Source organism: Strix uralensis, chromosome 11 (genome assembly GCF_047716275.1).
Source record: "Strix uralensis isolate ZFMK-TIS-50842 chromosome 11, bStrUra1, whole genome shotgun sequence".
Classification (NCBI taxonomy): domain Eukaryota; kingdom Metazoa; phylum Chordata; class Aves; order Strigiformes; family Strigidae; genus Strix; species Strix uralensis.
In genome coordinates this window covers 22,082,160-22,108,995 of record NC_133982.1, presented here as the reverse complement: position 1 = coordinate 22,108,995, position 26,836 = coordinate 22,082,160, and the positions used below count along the sequence as shown (strand labels likewise).

Genomic DNA, 26,836 nt, shown 5'->3' with positions numbered 1-26,836 from the left:
TCAGTGTTGCCGCTGTTTATATAGAGTCCGACCTTTTTAAAAGCAAAATCATCACTCTTTATTTTAGGGTTGAGCCTAACCCAAACAGTATTTCACTATTTATATTAGTGTTGACATTCATATAAGCAACATGGTCATTGTTAAGTATGCAAGTTTTATAAAGGTAAGTATACTCGATGTACTTGCAGATGTCAATGTCACTCCAGGAAAAATTACATCCCCCAATCACCACAAAAAAGTATTTATGAAATAAATTTTATGAAACTGGAAGAGGAATGGTTCTATGAAACAGTGAAATAATGTAACACTTAAAATACAGTTTGTGTTGTCTCACTGTACCTGATGATTTCTATCATGATGTTACTACCACTGAAAAACCAGTACTGGTAATTCAGCAGGTAGTTCCAAGTTCTACTAAATCAGTGACCAAGGACACATGAGAATCACAGAATCACAGAATGGTTTGGGCTGGAAGGGACCTTACAGATCATCTAGTTCCAAGCCCACTGCCATGGGCAGGGACACCTTCCACTAGACCAGGTTGCTCAAAGCCCCGTCCAACCTGACCTTGAACCCTGCCAGGGAGGGGGCAGCCACAGCTTCTCTGGGCAACCTGTGCCAGTGTCTCACCACCCTCACAGTAAAGAATTTCTTTCTTATGTCTAATATAGATCTACCCTCATTTAGTTTAAAACTGTTACCCCTCATCCTATCCCTACACCCCCTGATCAAGAGTCCATCCCCACCTTTCCTGTAGCCCCCTTTAAGTACTGGGAGGCCACTAGAAGGTCTCCCTGGAGCCTTCTCTTCTCCAGGCTGAACAACCCCAACTCTCTCAGCCTGTCCTCACAGGGGAGGTGCTCCAGCCCCCTGAGCATCTTTGTGGCCTCCTCTGGACCCGCTCAAGCAGGTCCATGTCCTTCTTGTGTTGGGGGTCTCAGAGCTGGACACAGCACTGCAGGGGGGATATCATGAGAGCAGAGTAGAAGTCCTACTTGCTGGATAGGAAGTTAAACCAAACACATGATCAGATGTTAATTATTGTGTCTTAGAATTACAGTTAATTACTGTACGGCAAATACCTTGTCTTATATTGGAGATTTTAATTTAAAATGCAAAAAGGTAATTTAAAAAAGCAGAATGGATATTCTGTTGTTACACGAATATGTTCTTAACTGTTGAATCACTACCTATTTCATGCCACTGGTATAACGGTGCTACTTTTAATTCTCTAATTGCATTAATACGTACACAGCTTTAACGCAAATTGCTTGGTACATGCAATATGAAGATGTACTGAAAGTAAGTCTCTGTCTGCCAAGGTTCAAAACTTTACAGGTATGGAATTAAAGAAAGAAAACTTCATCTTATCTTTACAGCCAGGTGATCATTCCAAAGGGATTTCACAAGACAGGACAGGAAATTTGTGGCAGGATTTGGGAACAAACCAAGCTATCCCGGGTTCTTGGGTCCAATCCCTCAACTATTACCAAGTGCAGGCTCTGGAGGTGGTGGTTGTTTGGGTTTTTTTGTTCTTTATTTGGGTTGTTTGCTTTTTTTACATAATTCAGCAATTGAAAAATACCATAGGAATGTTTATACAGTGCAGCCTATGCAAGCCTACAGTTCTGTTTTTCAAGTACTAATACTTAACAAGGCACATGTTCAGTCTTTCCTATTCGACATGATCTTGGTACTTCATATACAGAAGGAAACACTTGCAATGTTGTTCTACCCTAAATGTGGGTCACTTTCTGCCAAAAACACTGGAGTCAATACAAAAACTGTGCTGTGTACAAACTCTTCTGAAACTGCTTTCCCTAATCTGTGATTAAATTATACAGTTTTGCTTGAAGTAGGGAATTTTGTTTTGAAGGAGTAAGTCATAATTCTTCCAAAATGACTAAAAAATTTTGAGTGCTTCCTTAAAGGCACCTGATGTAAGAAAGGGTGAAGGATGCACACCTTACTGTCACAGTCACACACCTTTATGATATTGAAAGTTGTCACTCCAAAATCACTAATCACTTATGAAACTTGTCTGCTCAAATTAATTAGTTTTCATCTAGCGACTCAAAGGATAATCAGTTGTAAAGAGTTTAAACATTATCTGGACTTCACCGTAAAGAAGATGCATCAAAGCCATGCAGTTGACACATTTTAGTACTATGTTCCTTATGGATCCAAAATTCTCTTAAAGCAAAGGAGACCTCTAAGCCTGATTATTATGTTATATAGAGAAAAAAATACTAACAAATCACAGTTAAAAATTAGCAAGATTCCATAATCACGGACTGCAAATTTCAGTACTAATATGTAGCACCTGTTGTACTTCCAAAATAGGATGACCAATAAAGAAAGATAAAATGTTTGTCCTTCCTTAACATCTGCAACTGTAAGGATGAATTTATAGCATAGTCCTGCAGTCTTCACTCAGCAGTGTCAAACTCCCATTAATGTTAAATACAGTTTACCTGAGTAGGTGGGAATGTGTTGAACCTTCCAGTCATACACACTTTTTGGTTAAAAGATCCATAGAGAGACATGTGTCTCAAGCATTTCTAAAGCAACATATCTGTTATAAAGTATTTTTAGTTTTAATGTTTAATTTGTTTCAGATGTACCTTTAAGCCTGTAAAATGTTACATGAATAAAAGGCTGGAAAAAGCTGCAGGGCCAATATTTAAGATTCTCTGGTTTAGAAGGAGAAAAGACCGCTATTCCTATTTGTTGTGAAGAATAATATTTGCATATTCAAGGCAAAAGAGATTGGAAAGTTTGTTACAAACTTCTAAACAAAGTTGGCCCCAAAAAGAAGACTTTTCCCCTTTTACTTTCAGAAGAAAGTCCTAAAAGTTCTTACCGTCACATTTTTGTGTCACCTCATTAAACTTGTGTCCAGCTGGGCATTTGCACTCAAAAGATCCAACAGTATTAATGCAATTTCCCCCTTGACAGATCCCAGGGATGGCTTGGCATTCATCCACATCTATCATATAAAAAAGGAAAAAACACCCACTTTTAATTCATTTCTCAAAAACAGCCATAATAATTTGTCTACAGAGAAATTAAATATGTCTAAATCCATTCTTCACCCATCATAATATTATGATATTTGCTTGAGAAGACAGACACTAATTTTGTAATTACTCTATGCAAAGTATGATTAAGTACAGTACTCTAAATATTTTCTGCAAGAAATCACATGGCTATTATTGTTACAGACATTAAACATCTAACTGCTATTGCTTTGTTTTTCCAAAACATCTGGGGAATGGTGTACAGAGAACACAGCCTGCCAAAACCCAGGTTCCTTTAAAGTATCTGAAGCTGGGCATCCAAAATCACTTGCCCCTTTGAAAATCTTGGCAACTCCATACAGTGCATAGCCCACCAGCACGGAGATGCAGGAGCTGCGGAGGAGCAGCGTGCAATGTGCATGGAGGGGCCTCTTGGAGAGGCGTGGGGAACCACGTAGTCATTATTGATGGAAATTATTAACTTGTTACTCAGGTAAGATCACCACCGAAGACCTTATCTGTGGTTAGGGTTTGAGTCAAGAAGTTTCATAGCTATAATTAATGTCTCAGGAAGAATTTTTAATGACCTACTTAGACATTCATAAATTTGGAGGGATTTTCCCCCTTTATTTCTCTTTGCTTTTAATTTTTTCACTCAAGAAAATGAAACAACAAAGATGGTATCGCAGGCTAGGTAGGAAGCTCAAGACAAGCATTTTCAAGAGGCCCCAGATTTTGGCCTCACAGCTATTTTAGCATAACAACATGTGTGTCCTGACTTAGCTGCGAAAGTGTTGCTACAGCTTAGTAACAGCTAGAGAAAAGAGACTAAAGGAGAAGGAGTGGCACTGCAATTAGGAGACAGTCCCCAGGGGCTGCCCTGTGTCTGCTGCTCCCCGTCCTTCGTCCTTCGGGAGCAAACAGAGCACTTGCCACTCTCCAACCCAAACGCCTGTGCTTCCCCCATCTCCCCAAGGAGTACCAGCTGCTGCTGGTAAAACCCGGTTTCTTGAATTCTTGGGCTTCACACTAGGATCGGTTTCAACACAGGGACACAAGCTGAAGGAGATGACGCCTTCAAATCTCCCTTTATAAATCCCAGAGAGCCAGCTGTAATGTGTCTTGTAGTCTGAAAAGCAAAGTATTATGTCTGTACAAAAGGCCAAGAGGCAATTTCCCTGGGAGCCACAAGTAGGAAGTTTCAGGAACGCCAAGGGGCATATCTGTACCACATCGCAGAGCATTATGTAAAGATCCCCGGGCCGACTGAACCGGGCCGGGGGGTGCAGCAGCAGAGCCAGAGCAGTGCTGTGCCCAAGCTAACGCTGTGCTGGGAGGCACAGAGAACCAGCACAGCCTCAGCACCCCCGACACAGCCATACTGCTGCTGGGACTCGAGCTACAGCAATATGCTGTGCTTTAATAACAGTCATCAGCCAGACTTCATGGCACTGTACTGACTTTAAAAAAAAAATTAAAAAAACAGAAGTCATGCTCCTGAGTCACAATGTCTGTTTCAAAATCCCACCTTTTGGCTTTCATTTTCCTCCTTTGTATCTTTAAAAATCTCAGCTGTGATATTAGTTTAACTTTCAGCCAGCCAGACAAAGTCAAACTGTGGGCAGTGATATTCTATTTACTTTTTAAAATAAACTTGTCCTCCCCTCTGTTTTATTTTTTCTGACTTCTCCACACAATAATAACGGTTCCTTTTTCTCTTCAGAGAACCTGGATTTTATTTAACCTGCTTTCCTTTATTTAGATTGAATATGGATGTGAAATCCCTGAAATGTCTTCAGTCTGAATGGCTGTTATCTGATTTCAAAAGGACTGGATTTAGTACAATTGCATGAAAAATAAAGCTAATATGTGGTTCCGCAGCAGATCTGTTGAAATTATGAACACATTACAAGAGAGGGGAAAACTGGAAAGTACAACTCAAACATACAGGGCCAAAACTGTGTTGGCACTGCATACAGATTAGCATAAATGTAGCGGCACGCTAAGAAATGTGCGGCAAGCAGAAGTAGCCTTATTCCGAAATGCACAAACCCGTTAGAGAGGTCACTGCAGCTTCTCCGTGACACAAACAAAAGGGATATAACTAGGTGTGGCACAAGTTCAGGGGTGTGGGCCACATATTTATGCACATAAGATTTCAGAAGTGTCCAGAACCTCGATTCACAGATTTCTGCACAATTTAGTTCTGACCTTTACAGTGAGAGGGGGAACAGAATGGCTGAGGTCAAAATATGTACACGTTATGTGGCATACACAAATGTGTCCACCTCCAAGTTCATCATGCCTGTTCATCATGCAGGCACCAGGCAGGACTTGGCCTGTGACAGAGGATATCTACATTTTTAATGCAATGGAATGCCTTGAAGTCCTTCATAGTAATTTCATGATTAAATATTATAAATCTATGGGTAGTTTTATTTATCTTCCCCATTTTCAAAAATATTGTAACTTACGAGAAAATGTTAGACAAAATGAAATAAACTAGCCCCAAAGATATGGTCCTGGGAATGTATAATCCACATCAGTTTAATACATAGCTGCCCCTGTTAACTTTCTCCTGTTTCCTGCCAGACATCCAGACAATAAAAGAATTTATACAGCTGGAAGTATTAGAATAAAAGCCAAAAGCAGTGTAAGGACTTTCTATGGTAAGGCATGCTCTGAAAGAAGTAAGCAACATCTGGGTGGATTTTACAATTTGAAACAAATGCATTTCCAAAATTGTATAAAATATATAATAGGGCATTTCAAATGGCACAACAGGCACTTTTCTCCAGGTCAAAGCTGTGTAGCTCACGAGATAAGACACCCAAGATGAATCCAAAATCAACAAATTTTGGCTAAAAAATCCCACACTGGATAAATGGAACAGTATTGCCACAGATTGATTTCTGCATGTTTTGAGTGCTTTCTGAAACAGAATGAATTCCTCTATGGAATGATTGAGTGGTACACTCAGAAAAACACCATTACAGAACCAAGGGAAAGGGCTGCTGGCAGTGAGAAATTCATTAAGATGCTGGCTGCTCTCACATGACCTAAGTTACTAATGTACTCACTTGAACATCAGGCACTCACTGAATCATGAAGTAATGCATCTGACAATGTTTTTCCATTCTTCACACATATAGCTGAGAATGACTTAGGACAGGTTATTCACAGCAGTGTAACTCAATTAAGATTAACACAGTAACAATTTCAGCAGCTTTTGGGGAAGCTTTGCTGCTAACTTACCTTGACAGGCCCCAGTTCGAATGTTGGGAATGAAGCCTCGGCGGCAGGGATGTGGCTGGGCAGGACACATTTCACAGGGGTGGCCCCATGCTCTCCCAACTGTTGCACAGCAAAGGGTTTTTGTGCAGACTATTCCACTGAGCTGTCCCTGGCACATCTGGTTGGTTACCAAAGTGAAGCAAGGGCCAGTCCTGTAATCTGCACCAAAGACAGAAAGCCTCATGAGCATCACAATAAAAATACACAGCAAAAATCATAATAAAGCAAAACAACAGCACATTTAGGCAAGTCTTCTGCACACAAATTGCCCACCAGCCCAACAATTTTACTTAGCAGTGTTCTGCAGAGGATTTACCTCAAGTTTTCTTCTCATTCAAATCCACGTAAAGTAAGCAGCTCTATAAATACATTGTGACTATTTTACCAGGAGTATTATGCACTTGAGATTCTGCACGTCCCCTTTGCTGCTTGGTTTAATCTCTAGCAGTACTCTTAGGGGGCTCTCTTCATCAGTTTGCTTTAAATATTCAGTGCCTTAATTAAAATAATACTGATAGTTAGGATATGTTTCTTTCCACAAGTGTTATTCTCAAATTAGTCTCAAGGGAAGAGAATACAGACTGCAGGAAGTTTTTTGAGGACAGTTCTCACTGTTATTCAGGCATATGCTGTACCAGATATGTGGGTAAGCTTTGCCTACAGCTGAATGGATGGCATGTGGAACACATCTGCTTTGATTTGTTTATGGTAGGACAGGCTACTTAGCCAACAGACAGAATTAAACTAAGATGTTAATAAAATACTAGTAGGCTTTATTTTGTTCCATTCTCCAAGGGCAAAAACCAAACAGTGGTACTGCCAACTCGGGCTGTCTCCTGTACATCCGGGGTGCGCACTCCGGTTAATCCTTCACAAGTGATCCTAAAATGTTTTTCTGATATGGTGTACCAGGACATCCTGTAAGCATGGCCAGCAAATTATGAACCTGGTGTTTGCCTGTACTGCAATAGTTACCAGGTGCCTCAGCCAAGGTCACTGAGTAATCCACACTGCCTTATAGTCATGACATTATAAATTCCTCCAATTTTCCTGCCACTTCCAAACTTTGTTAACAATAATAAGTTTCCACTAAACTATTGATAAAAAGTGTGAAATAGGGCAGAAGTTAAGAACGGATGCCTTTCCCATCTGCCCCATCTCCCCCACACCAGATGCACCTTGAAGCCTATCATTTAACTGATCTTCATTCCAATCCAGGGATGCTGTGTTCATATGCTATAATTCTGCTGATTAATCAAGCCACTCTTTGATATAATGAATAAAATGGTTTACATAAATCCTGAAATCTATACAATAGTACTATATTGTTACTGTTATCTTCACCAATTAAACATGATCTTCGCAGAAAGGTTATCATGTTGGTTTGAAAGATCTATTTCTGATAAACTTGCACTAAATGGCACTATAGACCATTTACTCTTCATTAACTATGTATTACATCGTACAATTGCTATTCTATCTTTTGCCTGTTTAATAGACCTATAATCACCCAGATCATCTCTTCTCCTTTTAAAATATTGGAACAACAATAATTTTCTTCCACCCTCTGGACATTTGTCCTGTATTTCCAGATTTACGGAGAATTAACGTGCATGATATGAGAACCCTTCAGCGAGTTCTTTTCAGTCTCCCTGGTGCTGGATAGCTGGACAAGCTGTATAAAAATATGTAAATGCAACTACTGCTATTTAATGTCATCCTTAAATGCTATCAGATTGCAAATATAACATTTCTGTCCTATCCCCTCCAAGCAGTACAACTATGTTTACTGCACATTTGTCCCTCCTCTTCCCTAGCAATTCTGTCAGTCTCATCATGAAACAGGTCAGAATCTCTGATAACATCTCTCTTACCCTTGGTTACCGAATTCCTTTTCATCACCTTAACTTTTTTTGGCTTGGTATTTCTCACTGTGTCCCTCCACTTCCCATATTAATTTTCTACACTACAGCTTCTATCAAGTTCTTTTCCCATTTTTAAGCATTTTTGTACATGTTTTCATTTTCCTAGTTAGACAGGCCTGTTTTGCTTTTGTCAAAACTTACATTGCCTTTTTTCTCATTTCTCATCATAGAAATGCAGCTTTAGAAGCATGTAGTAAAAAACCAAATATTACCGGCTTTATCTTATTCCTTCAACACACAAATACAAACAAGTCATGATCAATTATACCTATCAATTAAAAAATTTCAGTTCCAAGATCGATTCTTCATGCATGAACAAAATAGAAATGCATATTTCACAGTATGCAAACTTCCCAATATTAAAACTCCTAATATTAAAACAATAGATGACAATTTCTTTAGAAACACGAGTTTTGTGTCGCCAACAGGAAATCTCCAGTGTACCTCCTCAGGATGAAATCCCTCATTGTAGATTGTCCCTATGCCATTTATATATAGACAGTTTAAAAAGGAGTCATTTTGTTCCCTGTTGCAGCGGGAAGCACGCGTCAGACAGTAGTGAATAACCCATCTTGTATTTTATGGTAGAGTATGAATGGATCAGCATTTACAATTGTTTGCTTTCAAGCTATAAATGACTTCGCAGTGGCTAATATGACTTAGAAAAATGGTGAACCCAATGAAGTTAACTTTATAATCATGCAAATCTTTCCACAAGGTTTCAGTAACAAGACGTAGGTCAAATATGCACTCAAAACCAAGCAAATCCAGCCTCTATTTGTTATTATCCAAGTTCATAGCACTTTAGTATGGAGAATTATAGACTTTGGTTTTACTTAATCTTTTGCCTTGATAAATTTTATTCTTAATACTCAGTTTTCTGCTGAGTACAACATTCCTTCTGTTTTCTCAAATACAATCTTTCACCTTTTCACAAGTAAGATTTTCTTTTGCATTCTTAATGGAAAATTCTAAAGGTCAGAAAATGCATAAGAAAAAGATCATTTGGATGCACACACCGACCTATGGCCACAGAGAAATACACACTTCAAGTCCATTTTTTTATACAGAGGCTTAATAAAAAGAGCTCTAAAATTAAAGCATTCTTAGTAGTGAGTTTAAGATTTTTTTGATGCATTACAAGATGAAGGCCTACAAGAAGGAAATGGCATTCCACTAACACCATGGAAAAATGAAAATGGTATCACATGTAAAGAGATTTCCTTGAGTTACACCATTTTCCTTGAAAGTGTTTGGTCTTATGAAATGTGCTGATTTCAGAAGATGCAGTAAACCCTAGCTAGGGTCTATGCTACAAGGCACTGACTTGGGATATGAGCTTAAAACCCCAATCTTTATTTTGTAACAACAAAGTTTCCTTGTATCTTTGTGTCATTTGCTATTACTCAAACTACTTCAATGAGTAAAGCTCAAACACAAGGTACCAAGTGATCAGTCAGGAGTTGAAAAGAGAGAACGGAGAAAAATATAGCCAGAAAATCTATTACATGGTTTGTTTGCTTTTTTTTCCAGAAGTAATTTCATTTTAACTGAAGAATGTTAAGACCTGAAATTATTTCAGTCAAATTATTTCTTGAAGATGTGCAACTGATAATTCAAATATTTTAAGTCACTTCTTATACAAATTTCAGCATGTGCAAGCAGTCTTCAGTAAGGTATTAGTCATGGTTATCTAACAACTTTATCTGTTTCTTCACATACTTCTTTGCTATTTTGATAAGGAATAATTCCACAGGGAGTCTCAGACAACTGAGAAGGTGGCAGAAACTGTAAAACCACATTAAGTTCATATACCATCAAAAAGAGCAAAAGGGCAATAGAATGAGGCTGGTTTACACCATGTAAGAATACAGCTTAAGTCTGTAGGAAAGAATCAAGCTGTATTTTGATTTATAGCTCGTTCCTGTTTCAGACACAATCATCAAATAATTTTAGTTATCTTCTCAAAAGATCTTTTATGTTCCTAAAAGCACCAGAGAGGCTGCTGAAACATGTAGTACTGGCAGGCTTTGATCAAAACCAAGTACAGCAATAAATAATGATAACTGTTCCAAGTAATGCTGGACAGCACCAAAGAGGGTCACCAAAGAGCATCAGGATAATGCAAGACTTTCACCCATCTTAAGCTCTCACTTCATGTTAACCTCTGTTTGTTTTCAAGCACAATATAGTCTTTAACGTAAAAATACAGTTTAAAAAAAAATTGTACTAATGGAACTGCCCAGGAAGCTGATGGAGTAGCTCATCCTGAGTACTATCACACAACATGTGCGGGACAACCAGATGATCAGACCCAGTCAGCATGGGTTTATGAAAGGCAGGTCCTGCTTGACAAACCTGACGTCCTACGACAGGGCGACGCGCTTACTGGATGAGGGAAAGGCTGTGGATGTTGTCTACCTTGACTTTAGTAAGGCCTTTGACACCGTTTCCCACAGCATTCTCCTGGTGAAACTGGCTGCTCATGGCTTGGATGGGCACACGCTTCGCTGGGTAAAAAACTGGCTGGATGGCTGGGCCCAAAGAGTTGTGGTGAACGGAGTTAAATCTCATTGGCGGCCGGTCATGAGTGGTGTCCCTCAGGGCTCTTCTTTATTGATGATCTAGACGAGGGGATCGAGTGCACCCTCAGTAAGTTTGCAGATGACACCAAGTTGGGTGGGAGTGTTGATCTGCTCGAGGGTAGGGAGGCTCTGCAGAGAGACCTGGACAGGCTGGAGCGATGGGCTGAGGCCAATTGGAAGAGTTTCAACAAGGCCAAATGCTGGGTTCTGCACTTCGGCCACAACAACCCCCAGCAGCGCTACAGGCTTGGGGAGGAGTGGCTGGAGAGCTGCCAGTCAGAGAGGGACCTGGGGGTGTTGATTGACAGCCAGCTGGACATGAGCCAGCAGTGTGCCCAGGTGGCCAAGAAGGCCAATGGCATCCTGGCTTGTATCAGCAATAGCATGGCCAGCAGGGACAGGGAAGGGATCTTACCCCTGTACTCGGCACTGGTGAGGCCGCACCTTGATTCCTGGGTTCAGTTTTGGGCCCCTCACTACAAAAAGGACATTGAATTACTCGAGCATGTCCAGAGAAGGGCAACGAAGCTGGTGCAGGGTCTGGAGCACAGGTCTGATGGGGAGCGGCTGAGGGAACTGGGGGGGTTTAGTCTGGAGAAGAGGAGGCTGAGGGGAGACCTCATGGCCCTCTACAACTACCTGAAAGGAGGTTGCAGAAAGCTGGGGATGAGTCTCTTTAATGAAGTAACAAGCGACAGGACAAGAGGTAATGGCCTCAAGCTGCACCAGGGAAGATTTAGACTGGATATTATTTCTTTCCAGAAGGTGTTGTTGGGCATTGGAATGGGCTGCCCAGGGAGGTGGTGGAGTTCCCATCCCTGGAGGTGTTTAAGAGTCAAGTTGACATAGCGCTCAGGGATCTGGTAGAGTTGAGAATGGTCAGTGTTAGGTTAATGGTTGGACTAGATGATCTTCAAGGCCTTTTCCAATCTAGATGCTTCTGTGATTCTGTGAACCCAGATCAAACAATTATTCTAGTGCAAGGATGCTGGATGAAATTCTGGTCACTCTTTCCTCAAAGATTCATTCCTTATAAATCTCCTATAAAGAGTTCTTGATGTTTGACATTAACAGCCTGATTTTGCAAACTGATAACCACCTGTTAGGGAGATTGACAAACTCCTCCACCCCTGTTAAAATAAATGGAAACTGAATGGGTGCAAAGGTTGAAAGATGGGACCCTAGCAAGCCAGCATTTATCTTATCACGATCAAAATCTCATTACTGAAAACAGGAAAGTGTCATCTCTTGCCATCATAAAGAAATGGGTAACAATAAAATGCTGTTTTTCCAGCACACGGCATGCACAGCTCACACAGAACCTTGTGCTGCACACGGGCTGAAGAGCAAACCCAGAATGTTGCTTGGAGGGAGGAAGCAATCCTCCTAGGCGTTAGCACTTCACATGGGTAAATTCTGCATGAACCCCCAAATCCAGCCAAGTCTGCTGTGTAACTGAAACCACCCTCAGCAACACAAACTGGCAACTTTCCCTTTCTTTAGTACAGGGAAAATGGAAAGGAATATTCCATTATCATACAACTAATGAAACAAAGGTCAGAAAGGGCTCTAAGGCAAGTGAAGTACCTTAAAGCTGATCTTTATTACAACTTACTTTCCTGCCTAGCAGCATTTTTGTTTCTGCTGTTCAGTGGTTGGTGATTGGTTTTTTTACCAGCTGGAGATAAACGAGAAACATTGGAAGTGAGACTGCACAAGGCAGAAACAGAGTCTCGTCTCTGCGAACCGTACTCAGCACTGCTCACGTGTGACCCACTGCACTTGATAGCCCGTGCCACTGCTTGGCCTGCCATCAGAAAAGAGAATCGCAACTAGTTGTACCTGAGAATGCTCCTTGGAAACTGATCTCACACAGCCAAAGAACAACACTAGCTAAAAGGTTGGTGGTCTGCGTTCCAAGCAGCAGAATCCTTTTAACACGGTACACAACTTTAGGCAAATTTCAACTATTTTTTCTTGAGCATTCAAAATGTGTATTTCTAATAGAAAAAAAAAATTTATAGCAATTCTGTTTTTCAATGGCGTTCTTAAAGTACAAACGGGAGCTTTAAATGGTGAGAAAACTAGTAACTATGCAGTTACAAGCAGAAAAAAAATACCAGACAGTTAAAACGCAGCACTCTGCAATCGGGTGCAGGAACAGTATGAGAAATTGAGCTTCCATCTTTCACTGGCCTGGAATGGCAGATGCTGAGAATGCTATATATATAAGAAAAGATATCACATCTCTGTTATAAGGGGGAAATTTTGCCTTAAGCATAACTTTTAGATTAGAAAAAGTAAGATTAGGATTAGAAAAGCAGATGATGAGATTTCCAAAGGAGTTTCCAAAAATGTCCAGTAGCTGGCCACTTTTATATGGGAAAAATTAATGGGGGAGAAGGGAACTCTGAATGTATCAATTCCAATGTCACCAATAAGAATGATATGAGAATGACACCAAGCAAATTATGTTTTTGGAACAGGGATAAAGACAGCACTTTAAAAAATTAGCTTTCACTGAGCCACGAATGAAGAATCCTAAATGAATCTTAAAAATACTCACGTATAATCATGTTAACCTAAGCTGATTCAGGTGTGCTTGCACAAACAAAACTCCCATCACTTTTCCTGAGTTTAAAAACCAGGAATAGAAGAAATGTATATCAGATATTCTGATCTAAAATCTGAAATAAGTTGTGACACAGTGGCAGCATGGATATAAGAAACACCAACTCTTAAAATTTTAGTTCTCTGAGAAAGCCACCTTTCTTGACAGGATTGGAAACCATATGATACCTCTCACTATACAAACAAGTATACTGTTAATGGAAAAAACCACAGCTTCCATCACTGTACGTTTCACTGTACTTCAATCCTTTCACTCTCTTCAGAGAAGGTAGCAATACATTCAAAGATGATGGAGAAAAACACCATGTTCCTCATTTCAGGAGACAGGATGTGCTGTGCCTGAAATGAGAATTTTTGCAGTAAAACTCCAAGAATTACAGAGAGTCTCAGAACTGACGCAAGAGCATGGCATGGCCAAGCTGACTGTAGCAGTAAGCATCACCATAGCACAGAATATTACAGAACACAAAGGTTTAGCATTTCAGGCTCAATTTCCAAATGTCCTTCAAGGTGATTCTAGGTATTTTCAGGAGTAAACCTGCATGTGTCACTGTACCAGAGAAACAGGGAAGAGCAATGCGCTCATAACCCCCTTTTCACTTGCAAAATGTCCCTTTCAGTTGCTTGTAGGCTATCATGAAATCATGTTTTGCATACAGGCCTTTGTGGCTTTTAACTGCTGGTCAGAAAAGTGAATGACCATGCTCAGAAACCTGTGGGATAACTATTATTTACCTTCATCTTTCCTAATACGGGACATGTTGCACATCTCGTTTCACAGACTGAATCAAGACCACACACACAACACAACATTCCCATGCTAGCTCAATGCACTGACTTCCAACCATTTAAAAACTCAGACAGAATAATTCTCCGTCCACAGGTGACACTGAAATGCCAGTTGATAAATGCATCCAATCACAACACTCTTTTTTCCATACGGGCCATTTCCTTAAATAATTACTCACTGTTAAGCACTCCCTGTCCTTCTCCTCCCCCCAGCCAGACACCATTACTCACCCCAGTCAGATCCCAATGTGTCATCATTGGAAAGTACATGGCAAAGATATCAGAGGGTGTTCAGAAGGAAAGAAAACAAAACTTTGTAAATATTTTAAAACCTATTTCCTATGATGTCTAACGCTTCTTACCAATGAGGTTTGGTACGTTTAGCTGTGGTATGTGAAAAAATTATCACCATGCCACTTCTGCCTGCTCCCTTCCAGCACCAGAGATGGCTTCACATATTAACAAGACCCTTTCGCAGCTGCTTCAGCACACGGTGCAGCACAGAGCTCAAACTGCTGAGATTTAACACTGGCCAGTGCTAAGATGTCACTGGAACTAGGGCTTCGGAGTGCAACCATTCAGGCACTGTTTCTGGCAGGGGTATAAATCTGGCAGCAGAAATGTCTCAGAATACCACAGCTGTGCTGCGGACAGATCACAGCTCCAAGTTGCCTCTCGTTATTTTAACAAGAGTAAAAAACATCCATGGAAGCATATCTAACACTTGCAATAAATAACTTCCACTGGTATCATAACTCTTTATTGTGTATTAGTCAGCCACAGAAGTTAGTTACTGCCTCATATATTCCAGCCCCAGGATTATTATCCTCTAATTCATGATTCTGATGACCCCATTTCTGCATGTCTTCCTCACCTTTGCTTGTTGCAAATTGTTCTCATATATTGACTTGCTGGCACACTTCAGCCTAAATTTATTTTCCATTCCGTAAGCTGCTTCACAAATCCATTTCTGCACAGATGATCTGTTTAACATGTCTATCTAGCAAATATTATCTAGTCTTCCTAGGAACAGGGCCTCTAAATAACAGCTTACTAACCATGTGAGCCTAACATTATCAGTTGCATTTGATGTACAGAACAATTCAGGCTGACTATTTTCAAAAGTATTTTGGCAATCCAATTTCCAGAACAAATATACAACTATTTTGATGCCAATTTTGTTCTTGCAACTGACCCAGTTCTCGAAGTCTGTAACTGAAAAGTAATAACATTACAGTAATAAAATAAAAAAATAATGTTCAAAAAATTATTACAGAATTGGAGTGATTTGTTGCACACATTTTAATCCAACACGCAGACTAAGCATTTCACCAAAATCAAGGCTTTAGCTCTGTTGTTCCCAATTATGTGCGGCAGCAGTCCAAATACAGAAAATTGTTACCACATTTTATTCTTTTCCATGATGAAGAAAACAGTAAGCAATGCAGCTAAATGCAGAGTAACTTCTCATTTCTGAATAATCAGTTACCTGACAAACTCTAACCCACCCTACTTTGCTGTATAAGCTACAAAGGAACATTTCTTTGCAGATTTTAATTTTTCTAATTTCTTTCACAGACTAGCAACAACGAAATAAAATTCTGAGTTGATTTCCATCTCCTTTTTTGCAAAAAAATAACTAACTTTGGTGACATATTTATTGTCAAGACCAGATGATTATTAAGGAGAATGGATTCAATTGAAGAACTCTGGAAGTTTCACTTAAAAAGAACAAGTTGGCTGAAGTTTATTACTACTTTTTAAAAAGAGTTCTTAAGAAGTGCCACGTTATAGAAACTCTCTTAACATACCACAAAGTATTAACTATTAAATAGCAAGGTAAAGACAAAGCTAGTAGATGAGCTCTGTATATGTTTTTTCTCTTTGGCTCCAGAAGACACTGACTATAAAATAACTGAGACTATCCAAAAGTAGTGCAAACTGTGTAAGAAAAATAGATCCTAATGACTTACAGTATATTAAATAGACCAACATCCAAAGAAAGGGAAAATGCTTTCAGATAATGCAACACCCAGGATTTAAAGAGATAGTGCTCATATTTTAAAAGGAGAGGGAGTGGTACAATACATTAGAAATAACCTTTTATTTCTAAAATACAAACGTTCCTCTGCAGTGTCATGAAACACAATACAATTGCAGAGCACTGGAATGAAACTCAGTTCAGAACTGAAAATGGGTTACAAATAAAAAGGGGAGGTGAGAGGCAGGAAGGGAGCCAATTTCACTGCTTAAGCTAAGTGAAATACAATGAGTAAACATACAGCAGGAATGAGAGGTGAGAAGTTGACTTGCTTTCAGTGGGGATCACTTAAAGGGAAGGCAGTAAGTGTAATAACGATGTTTTGGGTGTTGGTAAGTATATAGTATCGTAATGACAAACGGACAAATAACTTTTGTGGTCCTCACAGAATGCAGAACTTCTACAGTCCTGGCAGTTCTTTAACGAGGTAATTAGAGCAATCAACAATTTCTTCTTACTCCTTTTTAACGGCTGCCAGGAATCATCTGGCTTGTCCTAAGCAAGCTCCCTCTTTGCCACAACCCCAAAGGACCAGCACTCCTGAGAAATTACGGCAGTGGAAAACTTCCACTGAACAAAATCTAGGGGCACGCAGATTGTAGTCTCATGAAGACTCTTCTCCACATGGCAGACAGCTCCCTGGCCAAATCTATTCAGCCAGGCACTTGCCCGGGTTTTTGTATTCTCAATACTTTTCATATACATGTATTTTTAGTGATATGATTTTAGTGATGAGAGATTTTATATGATGTAAATACTGAAATACTTTTTTTTTACCAGGCTGAAGACTTTGGAATAACTAATAGTGTTCTTTTTGAGTAAGGTTGTAACGCAGATCCTTATGTTGTAAATAACTAAAAAGACACCAAAAATATCTGAAAAACAATGACAACATACAGTATTTTGATTTTCACAGAAATATTTTAACAATTATTTCGTTTCATGATTGCACAGCAACCCCCCGAAAAATATCAGAAAGTTTTACAAATTTAAGTCAATAATGTACAAAAATTGCTTCAGACACTAATATCTCACTAATACCTAACTCTGTGGTGAAACACATCAACCACTTTAACTGAAATACCATGCAACCCTCTGTGTTACAGGATCAGATTCTTTCCTCAGTGAAACTGTGGCATCACTCTGTGTGTACACCAGTGTAATCATGACCAGAATCTGGCTCATTTTGCATAACCACATATATGGGATTTGCATTAAGACTGTGGTCCAAAAAATAAACATGGTAATAACATGCACTGCTTAACTCTGAGTAAGTCTTACAGTACCTCTGTTGAAATGTTACAGAATACATGCTGTAATTCTGGAACTCTCTCATGTATTCAGTACCTATTGCTAGAAGTAGAAAACACCTCTTACCAAGAAGGCAAATGATCTACTCTTGACTCACAAGAGTTTTCAACCAAGCAAGTATAATTTTATTAAATATATATATATTATATCTAGCAAAATAAAGTACATGAGATGCTAACACTCATGGGTTTCATTACTCTTAATTTTTTTGTACAATTCTAGATATTACTATGGACCCTACCTCAGTTGTTATTCTTCTGGTTGTCTTTGGACTTCACAGGTTTTCAGTGAGTCTAGGATTCTCTCTTCTTTAACACTTTCCTGTAATATTTACTAAAGCATTAAATTGCTCTGTTGCTAACTGTGAATGACCTTCAGAAAATCTAAGATACTCACTGAACTTCTAGACTTCTACATTTATTGGAAAGAGCCAATGAACATCAAATATATTAGTATTTAATTTTAAAAAATAAACTCATTATTTCTTTAAGGCCTACTGTAATTCTTGTCTTCATTGAGCACTTGGTTAGCACTAACAGGTGGATGTCCCCCCAAAGTCAATGAATGACTGGCCTCAAGTGACTGAGGGCTTTCTGCACCCATCACATCTTTAATCTAAGGATTACAGAAACTATTTATGACAGTTGTCAATTACTCTTTGTTAAAACGACATCAAAAGCCTGATTCTCCCAAGCAGTGAGAGAGTACAGAACTAATTATCATTCAGTATCTTAAAGCAGGGAAAAAGAAAAAAATATATGAATCCACAGACAATTATCAAACTTAGCATCAAGTTCTCTTCTTACTTGCAAGCTGCAAGCAAAAAGAGCGAAGGGTCTTTACTGACTCTCCTGTTAGTGATGTAATGAAGAACACATTTTATTTTATTTTTTAACTTAAGATATTAGTTGAGAAAATTGCAAGTCTTTCTAAAAGACTTCAAAATACCATGAATGCTCTAGGCAAACACAGGAAACTTTTTGTGCTTTTACTCAAAATGCAAGCAACTCCACATTCTCAGAATATTGTTTAACATTTCTTAACTCTTTAATAGCAACTGTGCTGATGCCTTTGGCCTTTTCTTATTTCTTACACTTGCTGTGTATACATTATTTTAATGTAACAGGTATTGCAGTTCTATTTTTACCTCAGCACTGGAAACTGGCATCTCTTCTACTTATTGATGGAAATGTCAGGTCCTAAGATTTCATTTGTCCCCCCACATGGGGCAAATCATTAAAACCTGGGAAACAGTCACCAGCCTGAGTGCCTTGAACATGAACATTCAAGCTCTAAGACTGAAATCCTAACAGATTTCTGTTTCCTCCCTATTAGATAGGACATGCTGGTTTTGTAGGTGCCCAGACATGGACATCCACCATGAAGTCCAGGTCCCAGTTACAAGTGAAGGGTTAGACTCATTGACTTTGATGAGAGAATGACAGCTTGGTGGGGGAGTGCCATTGCCTGTGACTGTGCATGCACACACCCACACACAGAAAACACTCAGTGTTGGGAGGGTGAGGGGGAGAGAGAGATCCACCCAGCTTCTGAGGCCTCTTTCCAAAAGCTGGGCCATACTGGCTCAACCAAAAGTAACACACTCCAATTGTATTTTACTAATTATGTACTCCCAGGGAATAGCATCAGAATCTTGAAAACTGTAGTTTGTACTGAATGGTCCATTATACTGATTGCCATACAGTTTTGGATGATTTCTCTCTACTTATTTTAGAGATTCTGGGTTGAAAAATAAGGTTTCTCTCACCTCTGTGCCACATAAATCCCAGTGGTTCTTCAAAGCTGATTTTTAAATTTTTTTGCCATGACAATCACTGAAATTTATCTGTGTAAATGCGCAGAACATCTGGAATTAATGGTTGCAATTAATGAAGTTCATAAAAGTGGTGCTCCAGAACATACATCAGTGAGAACCAGATAAGTAATTTTTATTTGGGGGATATGAGAGAAAGGAATCAGGGGTTCAGCAAATCAGCCTGGTGTCTGTGAATAAGCTAACTAGGGCACTGAGAGGAACGAACAGTTCTGGCCTTTTCTTTGTATACTTCAACACAGCAATGCTGATTTCACACAAAAATGGGAGATCCCAGTTGATGGAGGATGATGGATGTACATGCATATATATCTGCACATACTTGCACTTTTTGTTTTTTCTCTTCCATTTGGGGTACAAAAGATTAAAGCAGAAGTTTTGTTACACTCTGGCCACACAGAGATTCTCCAAAAGATAAGTAAATACTCAACATACTAGGAATCACTCAGATTTAGGTCAGCAAACTGCAAGCCTAGCTCCCAACACAGGAGTATTTAATCTTTGAGCAACACGGGTGCATTAGCCTGTCACACAGCCTTAGCCTCCCTTTCTCAGTTTACACCTCATGATGTAACATGCTACATAGCCTGGCATAGCTACACATCACTGCTAATGCATCATGATACACGCGTAGTACCAGAACCTAAAATATATAAAACTCAGAGAGCCACAGGAGACAGAATTCCTTTAAATACATATTCCATTCTTAAAAATCATTAAAACACCTTGAAATTAAGTACGGTAGTTATAGATTTAACTATGCTATTTATAGATAAAATAATAATTTATGTAAAATTTACAAAGCCCTTACAGGCTTTGCTTCTGTTTACAGATAAAAGTATCTGCAGAAACTGCTGTTGATCCAGATGCCTGTCTAATACATAATACTTCACAGCCTTACAAAATGCTGTGTATAAAAGGATGGAAACTGCTTTTTGGCCTACTTTCTGCACTGACATACTGAAGAGGAGGGATAGTCTTGTGGTTGAGACACTTGGCTGGGACTGAGATGACCTGGGTTCAGTTTCAGACTCCACTACGGACTCCCTGTACGTCCTTATACAAGTGACTTAATCTCCCTGTATATTAGCTCCCCACATGTAACGAGGGGCTGCCAATACTTCTGGATGCTGTTGGGGTTTTTTCCTCTTCAGACTACACAGCCTTTGGGACACAGACTTGTGTGTTTTGTGAATGATAAAAGGAGCCTCAAACTGAGTTCAGGCCTCTTGGCATTACTGTAATAAAACAAGAAAAAAATCTTTCATGTAATGTTTTTTTGTGCTAAGACCCTTCGAAGGGTTTTTTTGAGTTTTTGTTTTGGTTTGGGTTTTTTTAATGTTCAATTAATTGTCAGTTTCTAGTAAAAGACCAGAGGAATTAGCTCCTGAGATTTTCTGTGCTGGGTGAGTGCAAGAGCAGCAGAACACATTCCACAGAGGAACTCATGCACAATCAATTAGGTCGTCTAATTAATTTTCCAACTCAATAGATGCTATGAACTATTTTTTTCACAGAAATGTATCTACACTGAATACACATGTGTAAAAGCAATCCAAAAACTTTTAAAATCTTAGAGGAGAAGGACAGACGATATTCACTTGAAGAGAATGGGCTGCTACATGGGAACAATGCCCTCTCACGTGGGACTCATATTTCTGTCATGGAAGAAGAAAACACATGCGGGGGGATGAAAGTATTTTCCAGTTGACAAGGTTGTGTAGTTACCATTAGGGACTGACTTGTTAATCAGTATTTAGAGTGATTTATGATATTAGGTACCTCATAATTAGGGAGAATGAAAACATTGGCCACGTGGAGAGAAGGAGCAAAAGAAGAGCTTAGAAAATAGATTTGAACCAAACAGGGACAAAAACTATAGATATTTATGGTGTTTTTAACCACAGATGACATGAGGTACCCTATAGCATCTAATAAGTGAGTGCTAACTCACATAAAACTTTAGCATCAGCAGGAACTGTGTCACAATAAGGACTCTGCGACAAAGATTGAAACAAGCAGGAAAAGAACAGCCACAGAATTTTATGCCTTCTCTCACAGGGTCTTCAGCAGCAAATTTTCAGCTGCCATGAATTTTCTCTGCACTTCCTTTCCCATCATTGTGATCACCCAAAAGCAGTTATTCCACACTAATATAATGAAGTGTTTGTAAGAATATAGTTATAAATGCTATGTCTGGATTAAAACAGCAAGTTGTGACATTTCTAAGAGTCCTAAGGGAGATGACAGAAAATACACAGATACTTGATAATCCACAATTGAGGGAAAGATGACACTGAAGCACAACAAAGTGCCTCAGTTGGGATTTTATCACAGGAATTTCTACGTAGGTACAGACTAGATTTATAAGAAACTTATGAAAATGTCTATAGGAAATAAAAAGAAATAAACACAACCATTTCTCCAACCTATAACACAAACCAGTGTTCTGTTAGTAACTGTTCCAAATAATGTGGTTGCTAGATCAGGTGAAGGGACGAGTGAGACAGCAAACTCTGGAAAAGATACATGCTGCCTGTAGGTAGAGGAAAGCCAGAGCAGAAAGCCTTCAGGGAACAAGTGCAAGGAAACAAGGATACAAAGAAGCAAAACAGCGAAATTGCAGAGGGAAGGGGAAGAAAAACAGGAAGGCAGCAAAGACGGGATGGATCAAAGCAAATCTAACAAATGAGTGGGAGGCACAGAGACATGGAGAGATAAACAGTGGGAGCCAGCAGACACCATGTGTGAGAAGGGGAGAAAAGGAAGGGAAAGGGAAGAAAAAGGCCGGCCAGCCTGAGAGCTTCGCCAGCCAACCAGGAGAGGGAGGTTTGCCAGGTCAGGCCGGCCAACTAACTAGTTAAAAAGGAGGTCCAGAGAGCCAACTAGTAGAGAGCAGCCAGCCAGGCAAAGCCATCCAGGAGAGGAATCCGCATATCAAGTAGAATGGGAGCAGTCCCGGCTCCACGCAGGAGCTGGGTGAACTGCAGCAAGCACCACGCTTTGCAGGGGGGGGGAATGGGCATTAGCAGCGCTCACCTTCATGCTCCAAGAAGCAAAAAGATGCCCGAGAATGTCCCTGCAATGTGATGAGCATTTCACTGACACAGTAAACCACAGTACCCCACCTGGCTATGCACTCCAAAATATTATCCACTATTTTCACTGGGTGACCAAATATGAATAAACAAATACAGAAATTGCAGATATTAACCATGCATTTTCCTCCTATCCGTAGAGTTGATTTCTATATTCTTTTTCTACTCTGATAGTTTGAAGCTGATAAGGTACAAATTATGTACCCCGATATTATTTGTATAGTTCAATGTCCTAATCAAATAAACAAATAATCATAAACAAACACTGAATATGAGATTAAAAAAAGGGGTTACAAGCCACATGAAGAATCGTCTAATCCAGCACTGACAACATCCTGCTTATCTGTTAAATTAGGCAGTTCCTATCTATCCATCTCAAAGAAATAAAATTAAGTGCATTGAATAAGGAAAAATTTAAAACTGTAGCTAATGGATTTCTAATAGATAGTAAATACTTGTTCTGTCTTCTGAAATATTTTTTACACTGAAAGAACAATTGAACAACTGATTGGAACAGAATAAACCATGGTAAGGCCTAATTGTGTTCCCCTCTTTAGATTTAAAATCCATCTTTCAAAAAAAGAAAATAAATGAGCAATAAAAGATAAAGACTTAAATTATTTCTGAGAAGAACAAGTTCCATTTCACAATCACTAGACTGTTCAGCGCATCCTGTTCATTTTTATCTCCCCAAGTTTTCCTGCTGTAACTCAGCAACATACAAAGCAGGTACTGAGGTTAAGTGGTGGTCCTGTCAAGAAATCAGGACCCACAGAAAGAACGCAAGTGAGGTAATCCATGTGTGAGCAATGTCACAATGCTTACCTTATCCTTCTGGACACAGGATCTGATCCACACCACTGAAACCCTTGAGTATCTTTTTCCTTTTAACTTCACAGGGCTTTGAATGAAGTATTAAGCTGTTGGGAAGCTAGTAATCCAATTCAACTGCTTTAGCCCTCTCAAGCCAAAAGCAGATTCACAGCAGAGACAGAGGTACTGAAAGTTGACACCTGCTTGGGACTGAGTGTAAGGGAATGGTACATAAGAGGAAGCACCTTGGGGTTCCCACAACTGGTAAGAGGAAAGGGAGGAAGGGAAGCAGGAGGGAGCTCCCATCTACTGCTGGGGAGCAGCAAAGAGTTAAGAGGGGTAAGCATATAGAGTATGGCATAATGAAGTTTAAAGTTCCTCTGTGGGAGCTCTGGCATCTGTCTAAGCTGCAAGGTTTAGCAATTAACAGTGCCAATTTAAACTTGTATTTAAAATATAGGAAATATTTTCTTTTCATTTTTAATATAATGGGTACGTTTAGGAATCTAGGTGGTCGCCAATGCACATGTGCATCACTCCCAGCAGTGTTAGTGGAACAACAGACTGTTCTGAGTGGTGTCTAAAGTTTCAGCTGCTTGTAAACCAGCACTGTGGGAAAACTTTTAGGTGGCTTTAAAAAAATTCCCATAAAACAGTAGGAAGCTCATAATTTAAGACACTTCAGTGGAAGAGAAAACTTCCTCCTGATTATCAGAGGTATTTTGCACTATACTCAAAGGGTAAGTAAGATTTCTCCTGGAAATAATGTCTTTTATCCACATCATTCTTGTCAGGAAAGTGCCTGAACATCTATTTTAATAATTAAGCTTCAGGTTTCAACTACACTTGTGATAAATAACATTCACATTAGAAAAATGTTTTTAAAGCATCAAATAGTTTAGTCTTATAAAATAAAATAAGCTTGCAGTGGTTAAACTGCCCTTACATACAAACTTTTTATTAGTATGTGAATATACTATAAGCCTAAATTACACAGATAATGTAATTTAGTCCACACGTTTGAAATGAGATAACCGCTGGATTGGAACTGTTGCCTGGCAGCATGCTGATATCTTTCCCCCATTTCTTTTAATTAGGAACTTGAAATGGGATCAGCAACTTTTAAACAGCTGATTTAAAGCCCTGTCCACAAAAATGATCTTGCTTATTTTTCACGCGAGCATCAGGCTCCCCCTCTGCAGGGCAGCAAGCCTGCTGCCTGCCTGCAATCTCATTCTGCTTTGAAAGAGGTGTAGAGGGTCACTGACAACCTGGGTACTCCATCTGCACCTCTGCATCAATATCACACCACTGAAGAACACACACAATACTGACTACTTAGGAAAAAAACAAAACAAAACACACAAATAAAACCAAAACAACAACAAAAATACAAACAAACAGAACCCCAAAACAACGAAACACCCACTATAAAGACATCATCTCATGGAAAAAGGAAGGCCCAAAACTCTTCCACATCTGCTCAAATTTGAGCATAACCTAAATCCAATTAAAATTAATGCAAAGATCTCCTTTGGATTTAAAAGGGCTACTTACACTTCATCAGAGGCTATTGGAGGACACATGTACAAACTTCTCTATGTGTTAACCCATGTACATTAACACACTTGCATTCAAGAAACACTTGAGAAATGAGAATATCACATGAAAGATTGTGCATGCAGCACATAAGCCCAAAAGAAAAAGCATGCTATATTATAAAACTGAAAGAGTTTGTATGTATTCTATTTGCTATTTACTTTACTAGAATATTTCTTATTCATCATTGAAATCTCCAATTGCCGTTAAATAAATACCATTCCATCTAATGGTATTTTCTAAACCCTACAGCCACAGATAACAGCCTTCTTTGCTAAAACACAGTTATATTGTGGCTTATGCCTTTGAGCACTTCTTACTTTTATCCAAAATTACCACTTGATGGTATTGTGTGGTAACACAGCACAGAGCTAACTGCTTTCTCAATAATAAGCTTGCATACCTTATTGAAACCTGGCTGACAAGATCTGACAGTGTCAACTCTGCTGGTTCAAAGCCCACCCAAGTCTTTGGGTGTCCCTTTCTTTGACATGAGCAGGTTTTGGATCGCTTCCATAGTTACTAAGAAGTTTCATCCAGGCTTCACTTCTCTTAACAATGTAGGACTTCTACCTCTGAGTTTAAAATACTGCCCAAATGTCTGAATATACAAGCAATATGTGCACATGCATGCGTGTGAAATGCATGTATAATCTACCCTCTGAACAGGGCAAAACGAAGAGTTGTACAATAAATGTAAGCCATTCCCTGCAGAGTTTTGGCAATAGTTTACAGTAAGTGACAAACCATTACTGCTTTTGATGTTCACTGCAATGTTAGCCATCGTGAAATCTTGGTGTATTTCCTCAGACGCAATGAGCAGTTGCCTAGAAATTTCATTTGTGGTATTTAATGCAGAGTCACTGCATAACATTTTATAAGATTACACAAGTATTTATAACAAGGAATAGAAGTTCCATGTGCATATACACAAAACCCATCTAATTTGTTCAAATTATTTCAGACACTAAAAACATGTTTCTCATATCAAGAATTCCTTCAGCAGACAAACACGAAGAACAGTGGCAGTCTCTCAGTAGTGGGAGATGTCAGTAAGAGCTCCTGTAGCTGCACTCCAGACAACCACAATCAGTGTCAGAACTATCTCAAGTCTTCTGAGTAAGTCTCTCCATTATATTAAATTCAAAGGAAGTGTTACCATTTATTTCAACAGGACCAGGATACCACTTCTGGTATGTTTTGGGGATAGTGGAATCATCACAATAGCAGCAAGACTGCAACGGAGTAACAAAGAGAAATTCCCCTCAGCTTGAGACTGAAGTGGACATCAACAGCATAGGCTGAAGGAAGTTGTTATTTCTATTCAAAATTCTAAACAGCTGTTTTCAAGGCAGATTAAAAGATTTTTCAATGTTTGGATTCAACTCAAGAGCTTTATCTAATGCATACTTTGTATTTGAGTATTTGTTGAATTAGAAATTTAATAGAGCAGCTGAGTATTTTAAAGTCTTTTGGAAGATGTGAAAAAGGGATGTGAACTCTAGCACACCCTGTAAAACATAAATTTCTTACCAAAAGAATATGTTATTCATGTGCTCTGTACATTAGGTCAATTATTACTCACTTTCTTTGGAGAACAACCAAGTGCCTCCACCCTTTATAACAGAGCACTGTAATCAACTGTAGTAAGAATAGCAGAGTTATTCTAATACATATTGGTGGCTCAGGCCTTAGTTCAAGAAGGCTTGAACAGTAAGAGACTAAAATGGATTTGCCTTCATTTTTATTTTTTTTTTTAAGAGGGGAAGAAATTAATGTTTCCTTGTACACCTTTGTAAATAATTTCAATTTCACATAAATGGGGAAAAAATTGTAAAAAGGAATGCTTTAAATTGGCCTTCCAATTTAAACACTTCTGTTATTTAATGACAAATT

General features: G+C 39.1%; 1 protein-coding gene across 1 annotated transcript in view; it reads right to left on the bottom strand.

Annotated features, from left to right (window-relative positions):
* FBN1 (fibrillin 1) overlaps positions 1–26,836 on the bottom strand; it is a 160,569-nt gene that overhangs the window by 95,941 nt on the left and 37,792 nt on the right. The window contains exons 7-8 of the mRNA XM_074880361.1: positions 6,276–6,473; positions 2,864–2,989 (exon numbers count right to left, since the gene is read on the bottom strand). Coding sequence (XP_074736462.1) covers positions 2,864–2,989; positions 6,276–6,473 — 324 coding nt within the window. The remainder of the gene's footprint in view (positions 1–2,863; positions 2,990–6,275; positions 6,474–26,836) is intronic.